The 25,921-nt window shown below is 38.6% G+C and overlaps 1 protein-coding gene and 1 long non-coding RNA gene across 5 annotated transcripts in view; one reads left to right on the top strand and one right to left on the bottom strand.

The window, feature by feature from the left end:
* Window positions 1-25,921, top strand: part of LOC106868896 (H(+)/Cl(-) exchange transporter 7) — a 111,130-nt gene that overhangs the window by 22,637 nt on the left and 62,572 nt on the right. The window contains exons 1-7 of one of the 4 annotated variants that reach the window (XM_052975414.2): window positions 1,361-1,692; window positions 1,829-1,927; window positions 7,726-7,808; window positions 18,997-19,062; window positions 20,708-20,773; window positions 21,834-21,966; window positions 24,213-24,322. In XM_052975414.2, coding sequence (XP_052831374.1) covers window positions 7,806-7,808; window positions 18,997-19,062; window positions 20,708-20,773; window positions 21,834-21,966; window positions 24,213-24,322 — 378 coding nt within the window. In that variant the 5' untranslated portion in view covers window positions 1,361-1,692; window positions 1,829-1,927; window positions 7,726-7,805. Of the gene's footprint in view, window positions 1-90; window positions 205-1,360; window positions 1,693-1,828; window positions 1,928-7,725; window positions 7,809-18,996; window positions 19,063-20,707; window positions 20,774-21,833; window positions 21,967-24,212; window positions 24,323-25,921 lie in introns of those variants that run through there. The other 3 variants (XM_052975410.2, XM_014914358.3, XM_089340517.1) reach the window with 3 other exon arrangements.
* Window positions 756-9,519, bottom strand: LOC128250434 (uncharacterized). The gene is made up of 2 exons (XR_008266453.2): window positions 9,197-9,519; window positions 756-854 (listed from the first exon to the last, which is right to left on the bottom strand). It is a non-coding gene; the product is annotated as an uncharacterized LOC128250434 (long non-coding RNA).

Genomic DNA, 25,921 nt, shown 5'->3' with positions numbered 1-25,921 from the left:
ACGTAAACACACAAGCTCCAGTCATCAAGCAGCGAGTGGGAACAAACAGACACAGACACGCACAAACATATGTGTGTATACACACACACACACACAACGAGCTTCTTTCAGTTCCCATCTACCAAATCGATTCATACGGCTTTGGCCGTCTGGAGGCTATAGAAGAAACTTGCCCGAGGTGCCACACCGTGGGATCGAATTCAGGTAAAAAAAAAAAAGTTACGGTAATAAATTCACAGGAAATAGTCACAGGGGTTTTTGTCCTGGAGGCGGGGGGGGGGATGTCTGGATCTCATAAATTAACTGTGACTTTTTTCCTGGCCAAAATTGTTACTTTGTTACTGCAACTTTTTTTTCCTGCAATTTTATTACTGGTCACTGTGGGGATCGACGAGAATTTTCAACTTGCCTCCCATTTAAAAGAAAAAAAAGTCTGGATAGTATAAGAGACATCGGATATTGTTGTGAAAGGCCCAGTGTGTGTGTGTGTGCGTGAGAGAGAGAGAGAGAGAAGACAGCGAGGACGAAAGAAAAGAATGTTTATGGAGGGATAATTTTGATTAGAGCTAAAATGTGTGAGGAGAAGAGGGGATGAGGTGGAGTAGAGCAAACGTCTTCCTTGTATTGTCATCAACACTCCAATTAGGAGTTAATTACAGTGTTAAGGTTTTGAAACCAAGTCGGGCAACAAGCTATATAGTCAGAAATAATTTCGAAGCTATTTGAAACTTGCGTGAAATAAAATAAATAACAAATTATTCAAAATTGACGGTTTTTTTTTTTTTTTACTGTACTTTGAAAGATCCGGTTATTACCAAAGCATCGACGTAAATACATATTCTCTCCGGAATGATCTGAAAATAGCAACAAAACTTTGCTTTTATTTGGTTCTTAGGTCGATGTAGAAACGGTAGCATTGGAATAAATATTTGTAACAACAGTGATTTCTTTTTTAAAATATTTAGTAGCATTTAGTTCGGTTCTACCTTCCGAAGTCAAACTGTCGAGATTGTATTTGTCTTTTATCGCATCAGAGTGAATGAGTAAAAGCAAAACTGTTTCCTGGTATCGGTTCGAAAAAGTAATTAATTACAGATGCACGTTACTAAGCTTTGTCACAAAGCTACACTATGTTTTCCTAAAAATCGGATTGTTATTTCGTTTCGTTGATTCTATATTATTTGTTGAGCGACTCCTGATTAAAGTAATTCCTCGCCCCTACTACCACCAGTTCTTTAATCAAGCAGGAACAGAATTACATTTTAGTCGAAACCTATTCGTTCAGTCGTTCGTAAAGGTTCAGGAACGATGATGATAATATTTTCATGTGACTATTTTAGTTAGAATATGCTCGTCATGTGACACCCTAGAATTACCTCTATCGAAACAGTGTCATTAATTCTGGTGTTTTGTCATTTCATTCTGTTCTTGGGAATTTCTTAGGGAAAAAAAGAAAAAAATCCACCGGTTGAAATATTGTTTTGTCATCAGCAGTTTCAACACAGAGAAACATCTTTTACTTTTTACTATGTTAATGAAATTGTGTCTGGTGTGGAAAATATCATGAAGTAAAACTATGCAAGAAAAGAAAAACAGCATTCTCATCGAAGCAATCACTAATCGATTGATTTGTTATATCTTATTTAATCAAAACTAAAAAGGCAAAAAGTTAGAAGAAAACAAAACGAAAAGGTAATTTTGTTAATCGAAATAATGTCGCTATCAATTCTCCTCTCTATACGGATATGATTGTTTTGCCAATTTTATTTTACGCTTTTAACAGTTGTCATTTATTTATTTTTTCTGCTTTGTTTCTCAACAATTTTAGCGAGAAGAAATGAATAGAAGACGGTCAGAAACTGCCCCTTTACTTGGAGCATACCATCGCCGATATTCAACCGACGATAGACGTGACCGTGGCCCTGAGGTTAGTGGAAACATACACGTACCTGTTCAGTCTTATGTAATCAGATTTATTACTCAATTTGCTTCCAAACTTTTTGAGTTTGTTCAACATAAACCACCAGCTACACCCATATCCGACTATTTTCACTTATTCTTTGTTTAAAATAATTGATTGTATAGACCTGTTTCTTTTCTTGTTTGTATCTCTTTGTGTTTATGTTGATTGAAAGAAAAATACCCTTGCTGCTAAAGTTCAAGAAACAAAAAAAAAAAACGATGTTACAGTTAAACTATTCATACTGTTTGGTGCATTCATTTACGGTCACATCAACTTAAAACGTCAGTTAATGAAAGATCCTGTGTGTGGCAGCTAGAAATACCAGGGAAGTCCCATTCAAATTATACATCAAATAACAATACGTTGGATAATATGATTCTGAGGTTATAGAAAAGACAGGTTGACAATGATTAGAATGCGTAGACCACAAGCCTGCGCTACAAGGACTGACATGGGGCTGAATAACTTTAAAACTAAGCTACACAAACTTCGGAACCACGATCACACCTTGCATCTTCGGTGGTCAAATACCGATCATGACTATGGTATGCTCCAAAGGAAACAGGTGCTCCAAAATATATTTACGTTTTCTTTTCCTCTTCACACAACGTGGTCGTGTGGTATGCTAGAAATAGCAGCCAAACAAAGCCTATAGTAAAGGAATATACGAAAGTGTAGTTTTAAATATATCTGGATGGTCACTGCTGAAATGCCTTTCATCATATTTCTGCTTGATCAGGGACAGCAATGTTAAATAAATGGTAGTCTTCTTTATAGTTGAGCATCGTCTACAGTGAGCTCATTATTATATGAAAATTATGAAATTTGACGGTATGTTCATAAATGCATACCAGCTCAGAGAAAGGAGTTGTTTAAACCTATGATCGTAGGTATTCGAATCATGACCACCTCGTCGGCTTCTCGAGCATTGCGTATATAGCATTATACAATGAGTTCCCGTTTTGTTTTGTTTTTTCGAGATAACAGGATGTAATTTGCGGGAGATTCGGCTACTACCTCTAACATGTTCTTAGAAGCCCTTTCGTTAGCTCGAAGAAATTAGTTTTGCATGAAACTGCATAGCAATTTCAAGTTTCAATTAATTCCTTTGAGGATTTCTTATCGAAGACATTTTCAGAAGTTCTCTTTGAAACAATAATTAATGGCTTTTAACATTATTTTCACAATTGTTAATAATTATTCAGGAAACAAAACGACGTCGCCTGTTCTGTTCCAAAATCACGTTGTACCGTCTTGTAAATTAAATAAGTAAAACCTCGTTAAATAGTCAAGTTCAGTGGTTCTCAAAGTGGGCGGTATTGCACACACCCCGCCCTTGGGGGGCATTGGAAAGTTCCAAGAGGGCGATAATGGGATAGCAATTCATGTAAAACGAGGGGCAATGTTAGGCTAATGATTCATGTAAAAACAACAAAATAATGGGTTTATTAGGTTGTTGAATTTGCTTCAGAAAGAGGTCTACGTTTGTGATGGTTACTTGGGGTGAAGGCGCTAGGAATGTAGCCTGGGTGTCAGGGGGACGGCACCCCCTAAAAGTTTGGGCACCACGGGTCTAGTTGAATGGTCACAGGTGCGGCTGGAATTATTTTGATCTATGATCTGCCTAATCAAGTGTATCTTGATTAAATCAACATCAGTAGAAATTTTTTTCTCCGTTGTTTATTTTTAGTTGTTTACTCGGTGTCATGACTGCCATTAAATTCAACAGATTCTGTTTATTGTATTTTTGTATGTATGTGTATATATATATATATATATATATATATGCTTATATTTTCTCCTTTGCTCTAGAACCCAGGGATTGTGCTGACACTCCTTTCTAGTTCCGTCTGCCAACTGGCGATGTCATTCGCATACTGGTTACTTTTGCGGTCCCCTCTCAAAATAAATGTTTCCCATTAAGTGCATGTTTCAGTAAAACTTTCCAAGTTCTATATAAGTTTACCACAAGCTCAAATCTAAATGTAACTTAAAACCTCGTCAAAGTTGTTTTCGATGTTTATATCGTATTAAAACTGTTATAAAATTTTAAGACTTAAAATATAACAATTTTTAATTTTCATTTTGCAGCAGGTTTCTCATTTTGCTTTCGTTTCAATCCAATACAAAAATAGGAAATAACCTCTTTAGAACTGTAAAAAAAAAGTGAGTCCGATTACATTGAAACATTATAAATCCACGCTTTTGTTACTTACAATGTGGTCAGCACTTTGTAAGTAAATAAAATCATAAAAATTTAACCTGAATGAAATGTTAAAATATTAATTCAGTTTAGTTTTCCTGGAATATTAAATCGAATTAAAAAGAAAAGAATTAGGGGACACTTTTGCTTTCATGATAAACCTTCTTGGATATTTTACCCGTGACCTCAATCGCAGTAGCATTTTTAAATAATCAATTCATTATTTAATTAATCTATCTAGTTTGAGTGGTTTATTTCTGGAAACAATATACATCACGGGACGGAAAAAAATTATCGTGTGTTCCCGCTAATCTGTAAATTGTTTGACGTCAACAATTTCTATCTCATTTCTAAAACAAACATTGATGACAGCCTAGACAAGGATTGATATTTACACACGGTGTGTGTGTGTGTGTGTGTGTGTGTGTGTGTGTGTGTGTGTGTAAGAGAAAGATGTCACTGGTTTTAGAATGGTAGCTGAAGGAATTGATATGGTTTTTATCAAGGCATTAGCGAGGTCGTCCTGTTCTCAACAATAATCATCATGGTCCTATATTTTCTCTGCTCGTGTGCCTCCCACTTTACAAAGTATTCTGAGCCCTAACACTAGTGAGGTTGCCTTGTATTTCATATAACTAAAGAGTCCTCACTATGTGATGTGTTGGTTTACTCTAAGCAAGTGACTCAGAGGGTGAGTGAAGTTAGCAAGAGGCCGATGGTTGAATCAGGGGTGCTGGAGAACAATGGATAGTAATAAAGGTAGACATTGGTAAATGTAAGTGGCTGCTCTGGCAAGAGGGAGCGATGACAAAGAGTGGAGGGTGGATGATGACAAGGAGTGCCAGGCACTACCAATTTTACTGACATTGGTAACATAATACAGTGAATCGGAGGATGAGCAGTAAGTGAAAGAGGAGGGCAAAGGGGCAGGAGGGGTACAAGGATGTAGATTTGATGAGGCCAAATTGGTGGAGATGACCCATTCGAGTATGCGGATACATAAACACACATGTTCTTTTGTTCGTTTCAATCATTTGACTGCCCCCATGCTGGAGCACCACCTTTAGTCGAACAAATCGACCCCGGGACTTATTCTTTGTAAGCCTAGTACTTATTCTAATCGGTCTGTTTTGCCGAACCGCTAAGTTACGGGGCTGTAAACACTCCAACATCGGTTGTCAAGCAATGGTAGGGGGTGACAAACATAGACACACACTCATATATATATATATATATATATATATATATATATATATATATATATACATACACATACATATATATGATGGGCTTCTTTCAGTTTCCATCTACCAAATCCATTCACAAGGCTTTGGTCGGCCCAAGGCTATAGTAGAAGACACTTGTCCTAGGTGCTATGCAGTGTAACTGAACCCGGAACCATGTGGCTGGTAATGAAGCTTACTCCTGCATGTACATGTATTCACTCACAAACACATGTATACCATCATCATTGTTTTATGTCAGGTTTTTCAAACTGACAAGCATTATACATTATTTACAACGGACGGAGAGGTGTCCTCACCTCAATTGTTATCACGTTTCGGCTGATGTATTCTCTACCCTTCATCAGGTGTTCTGGTGGAATTTCGATCCCAACCCTTTATTTGACTAACAGGGTACACTGTTCTCATTCCTTAGGTATGTTGCTGATGTTATTTTTCTGTTATTATTTTTCAAGTCCCAGCTCAGAATTGAACTTAGAATCTGAGGGTTAGTAGCCCATGCTCCACCTGATGAAGGCTGGAGAGTACCACAGAGGAACATTGTGGTTACAACAAAGAAAATGAGGACACCTCTCTGTCAATTGTAAATAATGTACAGAATTCCTCATCTCAAAAATATAGAAAAGGCATTAGACAGTTCAAAGGGTCTGGCAGGTTGGAGACCCAGGTCTTGTTCTGATGTGTCAGTTTTGGCATAGTTTCTAACCTTCCTAATACCAACCACTTTACAGTGTGTGCTGGGTGTATTGTTTCATGGCAGCACCATTATAGAAGTTGTCTTGCTTTTGGCAAGTTCTAAGAGCCCTTTCAGTCCTGCATTCTCTCTGGTAGCATTAGTGAGGTCCCCTTGTAATTTACTAGACTTAAGGAGTCCCTACAGGAGAGACAGGCATGCCTTTAGGTAAGAGAAATTAAATGTGATGAGAGGAAGAGCTTTATTGTTTAAGGGGGTGGTAGTGGAGGAAGTAACAAAAGTCAGTGTTAGTGGGGGCGGGCAGAGTGATAGTGATAATTAAACAGATGGGGGTGGAGAAAGAGCCTTGTCAACGGTTACTATGAAAGAAAGGGTAATAGAGTAGTGAGGATGATGGAGTGGAGTCAACTGGGGAGCCAAGTTCTAAATGTATCATCATATCATTTAACATCCATATTCCTTGTTGGCTTGGGGGGTTGTGTGGTCTGACAGCATGCTATGGGTGCAAGGGCCACATCATGCTCCACTGACTGCTCTGGCATAGTTTCTATGGATGGGTGCTCTTCCTAATGCTAACCACCTTTACAGTGTATACTGGGTGCTTTTTTCATGATGCCAAAGAAATGAGCAGATAATGAATGAGAGAAGGGGCCAAAGTGGAACAAGTTTCCTGCTGCAGAGAAGCTACATGACTACTCATATTTTACAAAAGAGGAAGGAGAGAATGATTGGGTGGAACTGGAAAGAGATAAAAGTAGTTGGGACAAAGTGTCATGGGTGGATATGCTTCCCAGCCTCCACCACTGCCCGTTTTAATGTTTGATCAAACCCATTTTACATGGCTGATTGGGGCTTCTCTCATGCCATGCAGTGTGATATGTATCATCTTGAGGTCGGTTTTCACCACTTTGTCCAAATTTTCCATCAATTTTCCAGTTCCATGCGTTCCATTCACTTTCAATACGTTGCACATTCTTTTATCTATGTGCTATCCTCCATGTGCATCACAGGCTCAAACCAGCTGAATCTTCTCTCTTCCAGACTCCATCCAATTCCTTTGGTACCCAATTTTTATCTTTACTCATTTCTATCATTCATGGACATAAATATTGCCCTCCACTGGAACATTTTCATCTCTTCTTCTTAGTCTTCTCAAATCTTGTACATTTTGGGGCCTTCATGCAGCATTGCAGTTTGTATACAAGCACCACTCTGGTAAGGAAATCTTTTGTTGCCAGCAGAAGTAACAACTCTTGATTTTCTTCAATCTACTTTTACTCTGGTTACTGCAAATTATGTTACCGGGGTAACAGAAACGTTCAACTGATAGAGAGCATTCCAGACATCTGAGACAATCTGTTTTCTGTGTACTTTTAATGCTTAGTACTTCTGTACATCTGTCACAAGAGTCTACTTTTTCTGTCAGTCTGCCTATGGTTCCATTACACCTCTTATGCTCTCATATTTATAATGTATGAAAATTCTACCCATTCCTTCAATGTACTCGGAGCAGAGCCGTTTCCCTGATACTAAGCAAAATCCTGTCTCCTTTCCTATTTACTTTACTCATTGCTAAGTTTACTTGAGGCCTTATCTGAAATTTCTTGTAATTCTGTTACAGATTTAGCTATAAGAACAAGATCACTCAAATTAAGAGTTCTCACAGACAGCCAGCCTTAAATTTCTAATGTCTGGAGAACCATGGTAAGTAGAACGGAACTGAGAACCCGAGTAACTCCTACCTGCATGCTAAATTTGTCGCTGTACTCATTACTGGCTCTCACCTTGCTGTCTACACTTTGCTCTAGCCCTCGGTCAAACTGCATCTCATCTAGGCTGCTTCTCCCACTAATCTGATATTTTTTTCCCATTACTTTCATGACCTGATTTAATAGTTTGATATCTGTGTAGTTATCCAGTCATTAGGTATGACGCCTTCTTGAACTACTCGGCTGTCTATTCTGAGGGATCATCTTCCCATAGAGCATTGGTGCCCCTCTTACTTTCTACTTCTTTCTATGCTACATACATCTAGTTACTTGGTGTATTTCTCTGCTGTTTCCTTTCTTTCACTCTTTCCATACTTTATCTCTTGGCTTTCATGGCTCTATTTCTAGTACTACTCTGGCACCAAGTCACTCTCCATCTGGTGATAACCTTAACCCAGCCACAGATCTGGTCTATAGCTCACAACAGAGATTCCCCAATAAGAAAACTTCTAATTGTTCTCTATTATATTTCCATCTTCTCTTCCCTTCTGGGATATGCTTCAACTAAATTCTCTTAATTTCTGATCGTTCAATGGCTTTTTTAACTTCCATGTCTTCCTTCTTCAAACTGTTTTGTTTCTGAGTTTGTCTAGCTTTTACTTCAGAATTCCTAATTCGTAACTTTCTCTGAGAAAGAAGAACTTAGCATCCGCAAACGATCTGACTGTCATTATTTCCTGCAGAGAAGTCTATCCAGCTTGTGTGTTCACTTGATTGGTCGATGATGATCCGGTTGACTTCTTGCAGTTAGTGTAGCAAATTGTCAAGACATGAGTGGTTGGTGTTAGGAAGGGCATCCAACTGTAGAAACTCTGCCAAATTTAGATTGGAGCCTGGTGTTGCCATCTGGTTTCACCAGTCCTCAGTCAAGTCGTCCAACCCATGCTAGCATGGAAAGCGGACGTTAAATGATGATGATGATGATGATTGCTGTCACGGAAATTCAGGAACCTTGTTCTCTCTTCATTTATCAAATGGAAGTCATAGCTTCGATAGAATCCTTCATAATGCCAACATATCCACTGAAGTCACCAGTCATGATGATGCCATTGTCATTCATCATTCAGGTAGTTACAATAGTGCTTCATAGAATCAGTCCTGCTTATCTTCACAATCCAAATTGTGAAGCACATGTGGAGTTGACATTATATCATTCATATTTTGTCTATACTTATTCTATTACACACTTTGACCCCTCCGTATGTATATTTATACATGTGTGTGTGTATGTGTGTATCTGCCCGTTTCTCTGCCAGTTGTATGCTTCCCCCACCCACACTGCCACTGCTAGCTACTCAGAAAAATTCGAACTTTCGTACTTACCATTGAGGAGTCTAATTCAGGTTCGTCTCCATCTCATCTTCTGCCTCATGGCACGCATCTACATAATTCTGCTCTAGCATTTCAATAATCTTTCCAGATTGATAAGGAAAAGAATGAGTGGGTAGTTTGAAGTTTGTTTCATGATCTAAGAAGAAGAAAAAAAATGTTTGACTGTAGAAACATGCAGATGTTACTTATGACGAATTGCTATCATCATCAATCATTGAATCCATTACAGGCAGACATACTTGAAGAGATGTCCAGCTGGACACTGACAGGCCTCCGCTGGGAGCAAAGAGAGAGTGTATGATAATAAGTTTGTCATAATGAGCATGTGTGCGTATATATATATATATTGTGTGTGCATATATATATATATATATATATATATATATATATATATATACACACACACACAGATAAGATAAACTTACTTGGAAATGGGTGCATGGCGTTAAATCATATAATATAAATAAAATATATATATGTATAGGCATATATACATACATATATGTACATACTGACATATGTATATATATCATCATCATCATCGTTTAACGTCCGCTTTCCATGCTAGCATGGGTTGGACGATTTGACTGAGGACTGGTGAAACCGGATGGCAACACCAGGCTCCAGTCTGATTTGGCAGAGTTTTTACAGCTGGATGCCCTTCCTAACGCCAACCACTCAGAGAGTGTAGTGGGTGCTTTTACTATATGCATATATGGGTACAGGACGTCACAATATGTAAACAAGGGTTGCTCTTTATGTTGTTTGTCTTGTTTTCCATTTGTTTCTCTCGTTGTTCGCAAAAAAAAAAATTGTCTTCGTATTCCATGTTGTTTTTCATATTTCGGATTTCATGTTGTTCACGTAGTGTGACATCCTGTACCCATATATGCACACACACACACACACACACACACACACACACACACACACACATATATATATATATATATATATATATACACACACACACATATATATGTCAGTATGTACATATATGTATGTATATATATGCCTATATATATATATATATATATATATTTTATTTATAATTCATATATAGGAAGGGGAATTTCAACCATGTTTCGTGGTCTGCTACCACAACAGCTCCTTTATAGGATCCAGTTAGCTGAAGACATCATCAGGAGGAACCACATCCGGTTTCGGCCCCTACTCCTCTACCGTTTTGACGTGGCGGGGCCACCCCCTTTCGGAGGTGTCTTCAGCTCTGGTGTTGGGTGCATGTCTTCTTTCGCTGTTTGTGACTGTTCTAATTCAACTGTGGAATGTCCCTCGCTATGGTTATTTTCCAGGAGGTTTTGGCCACACGTCTTACGGTTCATCAACCGGCGTTGTTGAATTACTTTCTTCTGACATACCTTCCCTTGGTGGATTAGGATCCAGTTAGCTCAAGACATCATCAGGAGGAACCACGTCCGGTTTCGGCCCCTACTCCTCTACCGTTTTGACGTGGCGGGGCCCCTCCTTTCGGAGGTGTTTTCAGCTCTGGTGTTGGGTGCATGTCTTCTTTCTTCTATTCCCTGGCCTCTTCGATGCAGCATCAACAAGTGTCAGCGTCCGACTGATCGTCGTGTCAAGTTCCCCTTTTTATATCTGCTGCTAGGCTCCAGCAGGCAGCCCCAGCTAGTTGTCACGTGACACTGTCTAAATTTCCCGCTGCTAGGGTCCAGTAGGCAGCACCAGCAAGTTGTCACATGACACTGTCTGAACTTTAACTGACAATGGAGGGCTCGAAGCCACTTCACTGTCAGCCTGTCTCACCTAGACTTGTTATGACTTTCAAGCCATATTCGGTCTTCCCGCTTCAGCCATATATAGAAGCTGGCTTTTTCGACCGCCTCCTGTATCCTCCTTATCAGTTTTCAATACATGACTTCACATCAGTGTGTGTGTGTGTATATATATAAAATGTACTGATCTGTGATAGAAAATTCAACAAAAACAGTACTCCATCTGGTGAGAGATAAATATTATTTGAAGATCACAATACATGTATTAAAGCGCTACTAATAGTTTCATATGTTGAGAAAACTCAGATTCCTCAGGCACAAACCACACATCCTAACGGACTAAAAAAAATTGAATTATAAAAGAAACATGAAAAAAAAATGAGCAGGCGACATACAGAAAACGCCGACAGTGAAAATATATCCTCATTTAATACACACACACACACATGCACACAGTATTTAGATTTGAGTTTCTATTAGCTACCAATAGAAGCTCAAATTTAAATAATGTGTATATTGGTTTCAAATGTTGGCTCAAGGCCAGTAATTTAGGAGGAGGAGGAGGAGGAAGTTTTAAGTTGGTTATTTTGATGCTCAGTACTCAGTGATGCTGATCAAAGCTTGGAGCACTGAATAATGCAGGGAGATATTGAGTGATTGATTGAGCAATAGACTGAGATGTTGCTTTTTTAAGATAAATTCAATTCAGTTCTATATTTAAGAGATGAGGAATTATGTACATTATTTACACGGGCATATGGCGTAGTGGTTAAGAGCGTGGGCTACTAACCCCAAGATTCCGAGTTTGATTCCAGGCAGTGACTTGAATAATAATAATAATATCAAAAAACACCTTAGGAATGAGAACCCAGGTTCAAAATTTCCCCAAGACACCTGGAGGGTATATCAGCTGAAACGTGTTAACAACAAACAAGATAAGGACAAATATCTGCCAAATGTAAATAATGTAAATTCAGTTCAGATTGACAAAAACTTATTTCAAAGATTGTCACAAAGAATATCTTACTGTTGATAAACGAAGTCTTAATTGTAAGATTAAAGACATTTTCCAAAAGTATATAAAACTTAATTGTAATAGCAAGCATCTCAGCAAAAATTTTTTGATCTGTAATGGACACAATCAATGGTAATGAATCGTCTTTCACTCACAACGACCTCCTAAAAACTTGGCATTAAATCCTACTCACATTTATCTGTTAATGGAAATGCTTAAAAGAACAGGAAAACATTCCAAACGTTGAAACAAACAATTACTCTCTGGTGACTGAAGTTTTTATTGCCTGTGGAAAATATGATTCTGTCATCTCATGAATCTTATTACTATTTCAATCGCATTAGGTTGTATCTACAAGTGAAGCCCCTACTCTATGCTTGTATCTACTATAAACTTCAGGACTTAATCATCTATTTTACAAAACTTCAAATATTCACCGAGTCCAGCTTATTGATTTCTATAGAAACCATAGCCATGTTTTATTCCTCTCAGAGTTGATCTTTTGAAGACGATGAGTCCATTAAATTTGAAATAATTGCTGGCTGAGGAAATAATTATAACTTTAGAACCCTCACGGTATTGTTAAATTGTTCGGTTGACTATGTATTTACTATTAATAGATGTACTTTCCAACTGACTCATTAGCATTTTTTTTTCTCTGTCAAATTCATGGAAATCTTCATCTCATTATTACTGACCTTTGTCTGGCTTATCAAGTGACTTTACCTCTTCGAGATCAGCATTTTACAACTGTGGAAGTAAATAATAAATTAAACTAATTTTTGTGATTAATTATTGGAGTGACAAATAGTGGTAATTTTTAATATGACACGGAAGAACTTAAGGACTTGAAAAAAGTAGCACATTACTCTGATAATGTAATGACATATGGAGATAATAAAAGGATTCATGATGAAAATATGCAAACTTTGCTCTAATGAGCTTAATCATCATCATTATCATTATCATACATCCGTTTCCATACTGGTTTGTGTTGGATGGTTTGATAGGAGCTGGCAAACCAGAGAACTGCACCAGGTTCCACAGACTCCAGTTGTCTGTTTTGGCTTGGTTTCCATAACTAGATGCCATTCTTAATGCCAACCACTTCACAGTGCATTGGGTTCTAATTAAGTGACTCAGGCAACATTGTTTTCATTACATGGCACTGACTCATACTCTGAAGAACAATAAGTTTGGTGTGATGCACTTTGGTTTAGAAGTCAGATTTTGAGAGAAGGCAAAATGCTGTTTGGTTCTTCGTGGACTGAGACGGCTACTTGCGATTTCAGTTTCTAAACATTTCAAGAAACTGGATTTGAACATTGGCTTCATTCAAAATAGCCAAGAATTAGCTGAAATTTCAGCAGCCTGTTTTGGGTATATTTTTGTGTGTGTATATGTGTATCCATATGTATATATGTGTGTATGCATATGGATACATGTGTATGCATATGTGTGTATATGTGTGTGTATGTATTTGTGTATATATGTGTGTTTATATGTGTATATATGTTTGTGTATATATATGTGTGTGTATATCTGTATGTATATATCTGTGTGTGTGTATTTGTGTGTGTGTGTGTATATATATATATATATATATATATATATATATATATATATATATGTGTATGTATGTGTGCATATGTATATATGTGTGTATATATGTATGTATATATATGTTTGTGTGTATATATCTGTGTGTGTGTGTGTGTGTATATATATATGTATGTGTGCATATGTATATATGTGTGTATATATGTATGTATATATATGTTTGTGTGTATATATTTATATGTATTTGTGTGTATATATATATGTGTGTATATATTTATATGTATGTATGTGTATATATGTGTGTGTATATATTTATGTGTGTGTGTATATATTTATATGTATGTTTGTATATATGTGTGTGTATATACATTTATATATATGTGTATGTATGTATACACTGGCCAGGTAATCTTGTACTTCCTCTCCACCAAGACACTTCTATCTGTCTCGCTACAACCTTTTCCTCATCCAACACAAGATCACCTCCTCCAATGCCTCCTCCCCTATTAAGTTTTTGTCTTGCAAGTACTTGGCGACCCTGTCAGTGCAGGTGCCACTCAAAAGCACCCAGTCCACACGGTTGGCGTCAGGAAGGCCATCCAGCTGTAAAAATCTTGCCAAAACAATCACAGGTGCCTGGTGCAGGTTTTGGCCTGGCCGGCTCTTGTGGTACCATCCCACCCATGCTAGCATGGAACATGGACGCTAAATGATGATGATGATGATCAGGTATTTTCTGTTCTCTCTTGAATGTCTTAATGGTATTAAGAAACTGAAAGAATATTGCAGTAGCTTTATCTGTTTTGCGTCCAGCTCATAACTTTGTTACATTATCTTTTGTTTCCATCATTAGACTGTGGCCATGCTAGGGCACTCCTTTGAAGGAGTTTTAGTTGAACGAATCGACCCCGGGACTTGTGTTTTTTTTTTAAGCCAGGTATTTATTGTACCTGCCTCTCTTGCCGAGCTGCTAAGTAAACACATCAACACCTGTTATCAAGCAATGGTGGGACACACACATACATACACGTATGTGACAGGCTTCTTTCAGTTTCCGTCTACCAAATCCACTTACAAGGCATTGGTCAGCCTGAGGTTATAGTAGAATACACCTGCCCAAGGTGTTATGCAGTGGTATTGAACCCAAGACCATGTGGTTGGAATGCAAGCTTCTTAGCACACAATCATGCCTGTGCCTCTTGATGCAATTAAGGAACTAAAAGACAGTTTTGCAGCAAACTTTTTCTGTTCTGCATCTTGTTCAGAATTTTGTTATGGATGTGTCTGTAAGCAGCTAATAATGCTTCTATTCACATTATCATTTAACATCCGTTTTCCATGCTGGCATTGGACTAAAATAACCCACAGTAAAATTAGAAGTCTGTGTGTGTGTGTTGAAAGTTACATTTCCTTTTAAAATACAACGAAATCAACAGGGAACAACTTTCTCTTTTGATAGTTGACCTAAATCTTTTGTTAAAATGTCTAAACTCTTTCCTTGCTTACCACAAGTCTGAATAGAATACGACCTTTGAAAGAGAATTTTGTTGCAATGGCATTCTTTTCATACCATCCCATCTGTGACTGGCTTTGTAATACAAACTTCTGATTTTAAAAGGGTTTAAATCAAAGCCTACCATCAAATTTTCACATTAATTTATGTTCTAAACATCGGCTTAATAATGATGATGGTATTTTTACTAAATCTGTCATTATTCTCTAAATCCTCTGAAACAAAGGCAGAGTATTTCAACAGAAATTTGTTAAGGAAGGGGTTTAAGCAGAGTTTCTGAATTTTCTTGGCACCCGTACCAGTGGAGCGCTAACAGCACCATCCAAGCAGAATCACTGCCAGAGCAGCAGTCTCACTCCTGTGCTGGTGGCACGTAAAAAGCACCATTTGAGCGCGATCGTTTCCAGCTTCGCCTTGCTGGCACTTGTGCCGGTGGCATGTCAACAAAACATCGGACTGACTCCTGTGCAGGTGGCACATAAAAAAACACCATTTGAGCTTGGCTGTTGCCAGTACTGCCAGACTGGCCCTCGTGCCGGTGGCACGTAAAAAGCACCCACTACATTCTCAGAGTGGTTGGCATTAGGAAGGGCATCCAGCTGTAGAAACACTGTCAAATTAGATTGGAGTCTGGTGTAGCCATCTGGTTCACCAGTCCCCAGTCAAATCGTTCAACCCATGCTAGCATGGAAAGCGGATGTTAAACGATGATAAATAACATAATGTGAAATGATGGATAGATACATATAGCAAAGATATTTATGAGAAGATATTTTGGTTTGGATAAAGAAAGTACTTTAAATGAAACGATTCAGTTGTAATGACCTATTAAGAAAACATACAAAAGATAAAATAAAATTAAAATTAGATCAAAAGGTCACATTAGTTTGAAACACCTCTAAAATTATCGATAGCATTCTTACATTGTCAACAAAACCTTGACAGCTGCTGTTATTGGTTTAGTTGCCAAATCAATTAAATTCTGACCATTCTTGGTTTACATGTTATTCTTTTTCGTTCACCGACAGAAAAGCATCTCTGTAACCCCTTAGCATTCAGATTCCTCTCTCAAATGTAACACTTATTTATTCCCATTGTTTCAAAGTAATTGTGTCTTTTCTCGTAGCTTTTAGATTTTGGTGATGATCATCATCAACATTTAATGCCCGTTGTCCATGCTGGCATGGGTTGGACAGTTTGACCAGGGCTGATGGGCTGGAAGGCTGCACCAGACTCCAGTCTGATTTGGTATGCTTTCTATGGTTGGATGCCCTTCCTAATGCCAACCCCTCTGAGAGTGTAATGGGTGCTTTTACATGTCACCAGTATCTGCTACGACTGCGATTTTACTTGGCTTGATGGGTCCTCTTCTCAAGCATGACATAATGCCAAAGGTCTTGGTCATTGCTTCCATGGGCCCAACACTTGAAAGGAGCTTTTCATGTGCCACCAGCATCAGCCACTTTGCCTCCATGAGGTCCAATGCTCAAAAGGTGCTTTTTATGTGCCTGTTACGGGACACCAACATCACCCTTGACTACAATTTCACTTGGCTTGACAGGTCTTCTCAAGCACAGCATATCACCAAAGGTCTTGGTCACTGGACATTGCCTCTGTGAGGACCAAAGTTCAAAAATCATGCTTCACCACCTTATCCCATGTCTTCCTGTGTCTACCTCTTCCACAGGTTCCCTCCGCAGTTAGAGATTGGCAATTCTTTACACAAGCTAACCTCATCCAAATTCTATATTTTTAGAGTGACATTGTAGAGATGTATGGGGGTCAAACCTGGCTGGTTTGAACTTAACGTGGGTAGAATATTTGGGCTGGATATGACTGGTTTAAAATGCTAAACAGTTAAGCTACTTTTCCTGTGTCTCTCCACATTTATTTTGTGTGGTACTCACAAGCTTTGCTCTCAGTCACTGTGGCACTCACTTTGAAAGCACTAAACTTTTAGAATTTCCCCACCACAACCGCCTAACAATTACAGCTAGTCATAGTCATGCTGTCCATAATTCTGGTATTGGACTCTTCCACTTGAACTGTACAAGTGGCGCCTTCGATTTGACCGTTAAGCATTCAGATTCCTCTGTCAATTGCAATACTTATTTATTTCAATTAATCATGCATTATCTCATGGTTTTGAAATTTTGATGTGATTGCTTATTTTTAGAATGACATTGTAGGGTAGGTGTAAGTGGTTGGATCTGGCCAGTTTGACCATAAATCACGCAGAATATTTGGGCTGGATATGACCAGTTTAACTGCTGAAGGGTTAAAGGTTTTCTCAGCTGTGACATAAGACAAAACTATGGAAAACTGCTTTCAATCAGTTTTCCTGTTTGTTCTTTGGCAAAAAGCTTCTCTAAAAAGTCTCTTCTGCAAATTATCCATTTAATTCCTCCTGCTCACCATGGAAATTTGTAATATCTTCACTGGTTTTCCTGGCTGTTCTTTCAATGTGTATGGTCTTATTCATTCACTGAGTTTTGCTGAGATGCAATGAAATTTTCTCCAGTAATCTGTAATGCCATCTTCAGCCTCCTCTTTTGTTATTCCAAGCCATTCTATTTCATCAAAGTAACCAGACTTAGTAAAAATAAATTGAATCTACAATTCTCATCTCATTTCATATGTCTTTGAAACCGAATACTAAATCTGTCAGAGACCGCAGTAAAATTATTGTTAAACACAAGTTTGATTCATCTCTGGCATAATTGAATATATAGTAACTTCTCAAGTGTGAAAATCGTTGTAAACCATAATCCCAAGAAGTCCTCTTCCAATCTTCAATGTATTCTACACTTTGGTAGTCGTTACCTTATAATGTCATTTTGTCTATACTTTGTAATAGCATTCTTCTCCACTGGCTAGGTAAACTTGTATCTCCTTTACAGCAGCACACCCGTGTCTGTCCTCTTTCTTGTTAACACAATTTCCCTTTCTTTCTCCCCCCCCCTCTCTCCCCCTCTCCCTCTCTCTCTGACTGAGTAACCATGTACTTCCTCTACAGCAAGACATCTATTTCTGTCTGTCTTTCACACTCTAACCTTTCATCATCTGGCACAAGATCACCTTCTCCAATGCCCCCTCCCCTACCAAAGATTCCTTGTCTAACAAGTTCCTTGGTGACCCTTCCAATGCAGGTGCCACTTAAAAAGCATCCAGTCCACCCTGTAAAGTGGTTGGCATCTGGAAGGGCATCCAGCTGTAAAAACCATGCCAAAACTGACCTCACCTGTGCTGGTGCCATGTAAAAAGCACTCAGCCCATTCTGCGGAGAGGTTGGTGTTACGGAGGGCACTCGGCCATAAAACCTGTGCCAAAATAGACACAGAAGTTTGGTGCAGGAGGCTTCTGTCTGGCCAGCTCCTATCAAACCATCCAACCCATGCCAGCATGGAAGGAGGACGTTAAACAATGATAATTTTAAGCTGTTCTAGGCCAGTATACACGAACACAAATTTCTTATGACCCCATGCAACCCTATTATCCATAATTAACATAACTGGTCAGGTGTGGTGTGAGGGCATGCGCCTTTGTAGCATGTTATTGCATTCACTGTTTGTTGGTATATTCCTGGGTCCTCCTGGGCAGCTTGTGGAGCAGAGTTCCAGTCAGTCCCCATCTCCACAAGATACCTCCTCATCCGACATCACCATGTGGCATGTGGTCACCCAACAAATCGAGCAACGTGGCCAAACAATATGAGCTGGCTCTCCCAAATCATACAAGTAACAAGACACATCTCAGTTTCTAAGTAAATTCAGTTGATTATAAAATCCAACCAATGGTAATCCATAATCCTGCCAAGTGTTCTGGCACCAAGGGACTTCATAACAATATAGAACAATTAGTTGTACAATAGTGAATACCAGTTGGAATTTTTATTGAATGTATGTTATAAATAAATGTTTAACTGAATTCCTTTTCTTTTTTTTTTTTTTAGGGGGATCAATACACAGAAATTATTCAGGAAGGGGTTGAAAATACTTGTCTCAGCAATCTTTATGAGGTATTATTGCTTTTATCTTTAATCTTTTGGTTCAATCATTAAACTGCAACCATGCCTTGAAGAATTTTAGTCAAACAAATCAACCCCAGTGCTTGTTTTTTTGTTTTTTTTAAAGTCTGGTACATAAGTCTCTTTTCCATACTGCTCGGATACATAGATGTAAACAAACCAACACCAGTTGTCAAGTCGTGGTAGGGGACAAATACAAACGCACTCACACATACACACACATATATGATCAGCTTCTTTCAGTTTCTGTCACAAGGCTTTGATTGACTTGAATCTATAGTAGAAGACACTTGCCCAAGGTGCCACCCATGTGGTTAGGAAGCAAACTTCTTACCACATACCATGCTTGCACTTATGTGTATATATATTTATATTTAACAAAATATCATATGGTTATTGCACTTAGCAATGTTTTACAGTTCTATATTTAAGAGATGAGGAATTATGTACATTATTTACATTTGACGGATATTTGTCCTCATCTTGTTTGTTGTTAACACAATGTGTCGGCTGATATACCCTCCTGCCTTCATCATGGGGATATGGCGTAGTGGTTAAGAGTGCAGGCTACTAACCCCAAGTTTCTGAGTTCGATTCCAGGCAGTGACCTGAATAATGATAATAGTAATAATAATAACATCGAAAAGTACCTTAGGAATGAGAATTCAGGTTTGAAATTTCCCCAAGACACCTGATGAAGGCTGGAGGGTATATCAGCCGAAACGTCGTGTTAACAACAAACAAGATGAGGACAAATATCCGTCGAATGTAAATAATGTAAATAATATAGCAATGTTTTATATGGAACTAAGCAGCGTTTAATCTCAAGTAGATTAGTGATGTATGTGATATTAGTCATGGCTCTAATTACTTGCAAGTGGTACTTTCAGAAGATCTGCTACTTATTTCTTGGCAGCTACGAACAGTGTAGAATTGTTTGACCTGCCAGTTAGTAGTTCATTACTCCATTGACGATTGTTTCATCTTTTTGTCCAGTTCATTGAACAGGAATTATATTGCAGTAAAGATTATTTGCCAACATAACATGGCAGTCCTGGTTCAGGACAAATGTTGCTGTAATTTATTCTAATTTATAGATCAGGGAATTTGGCAGCGCCACCTCTAGCCAAACAATTATTCTGTGCTGATGAAGGGAAATAACTCGGAAATCACGATACACAGATATTGTTTTGAGCTGAGTGGGGGTGCTACATTCCCTTGTTCGAAAATATAAGGACACAGATCGTGTTGTATAGCCAGTTGGAAACAATGTCTCCTGTGACTAAATTACAGCAACATTCATCCTAAACCAGGACTGCCATGTTATGTTGGCAAACAATCTTTACTCCAAAATACTGTTGCTGAATATCTCTCATTGTGAGATTTAGAAATAGCAATTTTCTAAGGAATTATATTGTGATAATATTTCAGTAAATTATTTTTATCCGTTCAGTGTTAGGGGTGTGGGAATTACTTACAACGAAGGTGTTTAGAACTAAGAAAATAGAATTTTTGACTAAATGTTTTCATAATATTTAATTTCAATAACTGATTAAATCTGCTCAGAAGAAACAATTAAATGCCATAAAAGATTCGAAATTTTCTTTATTTTCTTTCTTTTATTTTCAATTTCAAGAGTTTAGATTATGACCCGGTTGAAAACAGCATTTATGAAAAGGAACTGATTGACAGAACAAAATGGGTAAGTTACTTCTGGAAGTGAATCCTCTTTTCAGCTTCTGGCTAATCTGGTTTCAAATCTCACTTCTTCACAGCACTCCTCGTTTTCCAAGACAGATCTATCAACACTACTTATGCCAACAAAACTGCTGCAGAGTAAAGATTGTTTACCAACATAGCATGGCAGTCCTGGTTTAGGATGAATGTTGCTGTAATTTAACCCCAGGAGACATGGTCTCCAGCTGGCTATACGACACGATCTGTGTCCTTATATTTTCAAACAAGAAAATATAGCACCCCCTTGTTCGAAAATATAAGGACACAGCTCATGTCATATAGCCAGCTGGAGACCATGTCTCCTGGGGCTAAATTACAACAACATTCGTCCTAAACCAGGACTGCCATGTTATGTTGGCAAACAACCTTTACTCCAAAGTACTCTCGCTGAATATCTCTTGTTGTGAGATTTACAAATAACTTGTCACCTTTATAAATGTTAGTAATTATAATCAGCAATTATAATCAATCTGTTTCTTTTAACCCTTTCGTTACCAACCCAGCTGAAACCAGTTCTGGCTCTGAGTACAAATGTCTTGTTTTCATAAGTTTTAAATTAAAATCTTCCACCAAACCTTAGTCACAATTTATGTTCCTACCACTAGCTGAATGATAACTAAGTTATTTTACTAAATTCTTTGTTATATTTAAAATTAATTGAAAGAAACACAGAGCATCTTAACAGAAATATGGTAACAAAAGGATTTAAAATATATAATAGAGAAACAATTCTTAACCCTTTTGATACCAACCTGACTGAAACCAGCTCTGGCTCTGAGTACAAATGTCTTGTTTTCATAAGTTTTAAATTAAAATCTTCCACCAAACCTTAGTCACAATTTATGTTCCTAACACTAGTTTAATGATAACAAAGTTATTTAACTGAATTCTTTGTTATATCTGAAATGATTGATAGAAACACTGAGTATCTCCAAATACAGTAACGAAAGGATTAAATATTCTCTGTACTGTGTTGTCTTTCTATTTTATTTGTTTCATTGTTGTTGTTGTTTTCTTTTTTACAGAAAAACATTTACATTGGTATGGTGCGATGGTTTGTAATGTTTTCAATTGGAGTCCTTACGGGGCTCATAGCTTGTCTCATAGATTATGGAGTGACAACGGTAGCAGGCTTCAAATTCTATCAGATCAAACATTGTATCCTTTTTCAATTGCAATTGCCATAATGTTTTTATTCTTTTCCTTCTCTTACGGATTTCAGTCATTGAAATGTGGCCATACTGGGGCAGAGCCTTCCAGCACTTTTTCCAGTCTCCAGTCTGTTACTTATCTTAACAGGTCGATGCTAGTGTTGCCTGGCTGGCTCCCTGTGCTGGTGGCACGTAAAAAGCAGCATCCGAACATGGTCGATGCCAGTATCCCCTGACTGGCCCCCGTTCTGGTGGCACATAAAAAGCACCATCCAAAAGTGGTCAATGTCAGTGCCTCCTGACTGGCTCCCATGCCAGTGGCACGTAAAAGCACTCACTACACTCTCTGAGTGGTTGGCGGTAGGAAGGGCATCCAGCTGTAGAAACTCTGCCAGATCAGATTGGAGCCTGGTGCAGCCTTCTGGCTCACCAGTCCTCAGTCAAACCTTCCAACCCATGCCAGCACAGAAAGCGGATGTTAAATGACATCTTGACTCCACTGCTATGACTGCCTGTGATTTTTTTTTATCATTTATCTTTCTTTGTCATTAGACTGTGGCCATGCTGGGGCACTGCCTTAAATGCTTCACTTGAATGAACGGACCCAAGTACTTGATTTTCTATTGGTCCCCTTTGCTGAATGGGGATGTAAACACACCAACATTAGTTGTCAAGCAGTGGTGAAGTCAAACACACACACACACACACACACAAGCTTCTTTCAGTTTCCATCTCCCAAATCCTTTCACAAAGTTCCATGCAATGGGATTGAACCTAGAACCATGTAACTGGGAAGCAAGCTTCTTTCCACACAGCCATGCCTGTGCCTGTTCAAAGAATTTTTATTCTTTCTTTTAACTGTCTTGAATTAAAATTACCAAAACCACCGACATCAGAAGCAGCCGTAAACCATTGAGCATATATAAGGTAAAGTGTTTCAGTCAAGCCCGTCCTACAGTATTTCCGTTACATTCTCCACTACAGTAAAATATGATTTGAAGGCAATTTGGCTGCTGTTTCCAACATGTCAGGCTACCATGTAAAGCAGTGGTTCTCAACCATATTTTGATTACTGTTTTTGTTTTTGATTACTGTTTTTTTTTTTTTTTTTTTTCTGGTAGACCCCCATTTTCGTTTGATGTTTAGAAACTCACTTCATAAACACTTCTCTCAAAATTCTTATTTTGTTTTTCACATGTTCTCTTGTGCAGGTCTGCAAAAGCCACTCTCTCCAAGAGACTCTGGGTTTCAATGACCGGAAACGTGTTTAACTACATAAAAAATTAAAGAAAGAAACCAAGTCGCTTTTTGCACTACATCAAAGCAAAATGAACCCCCAAAATACTAACTTGGACACCCAAAACTCTTCTATGGACTACCAGGGTGTCATATAAACCCCAGTTTAGAACCACGGATGTAGAGACTTCCTCTTTCATGCTAAATATAATGTTTATTTACATTATTTACATTTAACGGATATTTGTCCTCATCATCATCATCGTTTAACGTCCGCTTTCCATGCTAGTATGGGTTGGATGATTTGACTAAGGACTGGTGAACCGGATGGCTGCACCAGGCTCCAATCTGATCTGGCAGAGTTTCTACAGCTGGATGCCCTTCCTAACACCAACCACTCCAAGAGTGTAGTGAGTGCTTTTACGTGCCACCGGCACGAGGGCCAGTCAGTTGGTACTGGCAATGGCCACGCTCAAAATGGTGTTCTTTTACATGCCACTTGCACAGGAGCCAATCCAGCGGCACTGACAACGACTTCACTCGAATGTTTTCTAATGTGCGACCGGCACAAGTGCTAGTAAGGCGATGTTTGGTAACGATCACGCTCAAATGGTGCTATTTACGTGCCACTGATATGGAAGCCAGACAGCTGCTCTGGCAATGATCATGCTCAGATGGTGCTGTTAGTGCTCCACTGGCACAGGTGACAGTCATCGAATATGGTTCTGTTGTTAACACAGTGTTTCAGCTGATATACCCTCCAGCCTTCATCAGGTATTTTGGGAAAGTTTCGAGCCTGGGTTCTCATTCCTAAGGTATTTTTCGATATTATTATTATTATTATTATTATTATTCAGGTCACTGCCTGGAATCGAACTTGGAATCTTGGGGTTAGTAGCCCGGGCTCTTAACCACAATGCCATATGCCCGTCAAATAATTCCTCATCTCTTAAATATAGAACTGTATAATGTTTATTGTTTACCTTTTCTTCTGTGTCACCTTAACTCACAAAACAGATTTTAATATGTGCAACAGACAGAACTGCCTGGGGATTACATTTTTAATTTGGATTGCATTCAATGCAGGCTTCAGTGCTCTGGGATCCATAGCAACAGTCATTTTTGCTGTAAGTCTATTCTTGCATTATTCCTAATTTATATTGCTTTTGTATGTAGGTTGTATGATGAGGAAGCAGAAAATTCTTAGTGGACGGATGCTCATCATCACCACTCTCGTCATTGCATTTTACATCTCTTTCCGTTCTGACATGGGTCGATCAAGACTTCTTCAGGCAATGTTCTTCAGATAAAGGCCCCTTCTTGCTACCAACCAATGCAGGTTTTGCAAGTAAGTATTTTTGTTCCACTGGTGCCATGTAAAAAAAAGCACCCATGCTGGAGCCACATAATAGGCAGCCATGCTGGAGCCACAAAATAGGTACCCATGCTGCCATTGCAAAAAACAACGGTGACAGTGCCACGTCAAGAACTGGTGATGGTGCCACATAAAAGAAGAACTGGTGACGGTGCCGCATAAAAGAACTGGCGATGGTGCCGCATAAAAGAAGAACTGGTGACAGTGCCGCATAAAAGAACTGGTGATGGTGCCGCGTAAAAGACCTGGTGACGGTGCCATGTAAAAGAACTGGTGACAGTGCCGTGTAAGTGAAGAACTGGTGACAGTGCCGCTGTCACATAAAAAACACCCCTGTTTGTGCCATGTAATTCTTTTTAAGTGTGGTACTTATTCTGTCAATCTCTTATGCTGAACCACTGAGTTACAGGGACAGAAACATACACACATGATAGACTTCTTTCAGTTTCTGTCTACGAAATCCACTCCCAAGGCTTTGGTTGGCTTGAGGCTATAGTAGAAGATACTTGCCCAAGGTTCCACACAGTGGGACTGAACCCAGAACCATGTGGTTGGGAAGCAAATATATTATAATCATCATCATCATTATCCTAATCATTATTTAATGACCATTTTCCATGCTGGCATGGGTCAGACTGTTCAACAGGAATTGGCAAACCAAAGAGCTGCACCAGGCCTCCATTTGTTTCTATTGGCATGGCGTCTACTTTTGGCTGCCCTTCCTAATGCATGTGTTTGTGTTTGTGTGTGCATGTGTTTGTGTTTGCATGTGCACGTGTGTGTGTGTGTATATATATATATATATATATATATACATACTAAAAATATCCGCCTATGGATATAATAATAGATTACTTTATTTTTCTGTCTCCGATGAAGGGAAGTACTGGATCTTCCCAGAAACAGCTGTAAGATTCTATCCATAAAATTCTTCAACCTTACCTTTGCTCTCTTTATCTTTTTGTTTTTATATATTTACATATACACACATATATATATATAATCTCATCGGCATCATTTAGCATCTGTTTTCCATGCTGGCATGGGTTAGATAGTTTGACAGGAACTGGCAAACCAGAAGACTGCCCCAGGTTCCATTTTTGTGTTTTGGTATAGTTTTTACACCTGGCTTTCTCTTTCTCCTTCCTAATGCCAACCATTTTACAGAGTGAACCGAGAGCTTTTTATGTGGCACCAGCCCCAGTGGGGTTTGTTTGGACATGATTCTTGTATGGCTGGATGCCCTTCCTTATTGCCAACCACTTTACAATATGGACTAGGAAGCTTTTTTGTGGCACCAGCACCAGTGGGGTCACTGAGTGACTCTCAAAACAAAGATCCTTTGAGAAGT

The sequence above is a fragment of the Octopus bimaculoides genome, chromosome 2, assembly GCF_046866305.1.
Source record: "Octopus bimaculoides isolate indiv1 chromosome 2, ASM4686630v1, whole genome shotgun sequence".
Taxonomy (NCBI): domain Eukaryota; kingdom Metazoa; phylum Mollusca; class Cephalopoda; order Octopoda; family Octopodidae; genus Octopus; species Octopus bimaculoides.
Note: the sequence above shows the minus strand (reverse complement) of the source record. Positions and strands in the feature narration are given on the sequence as shown.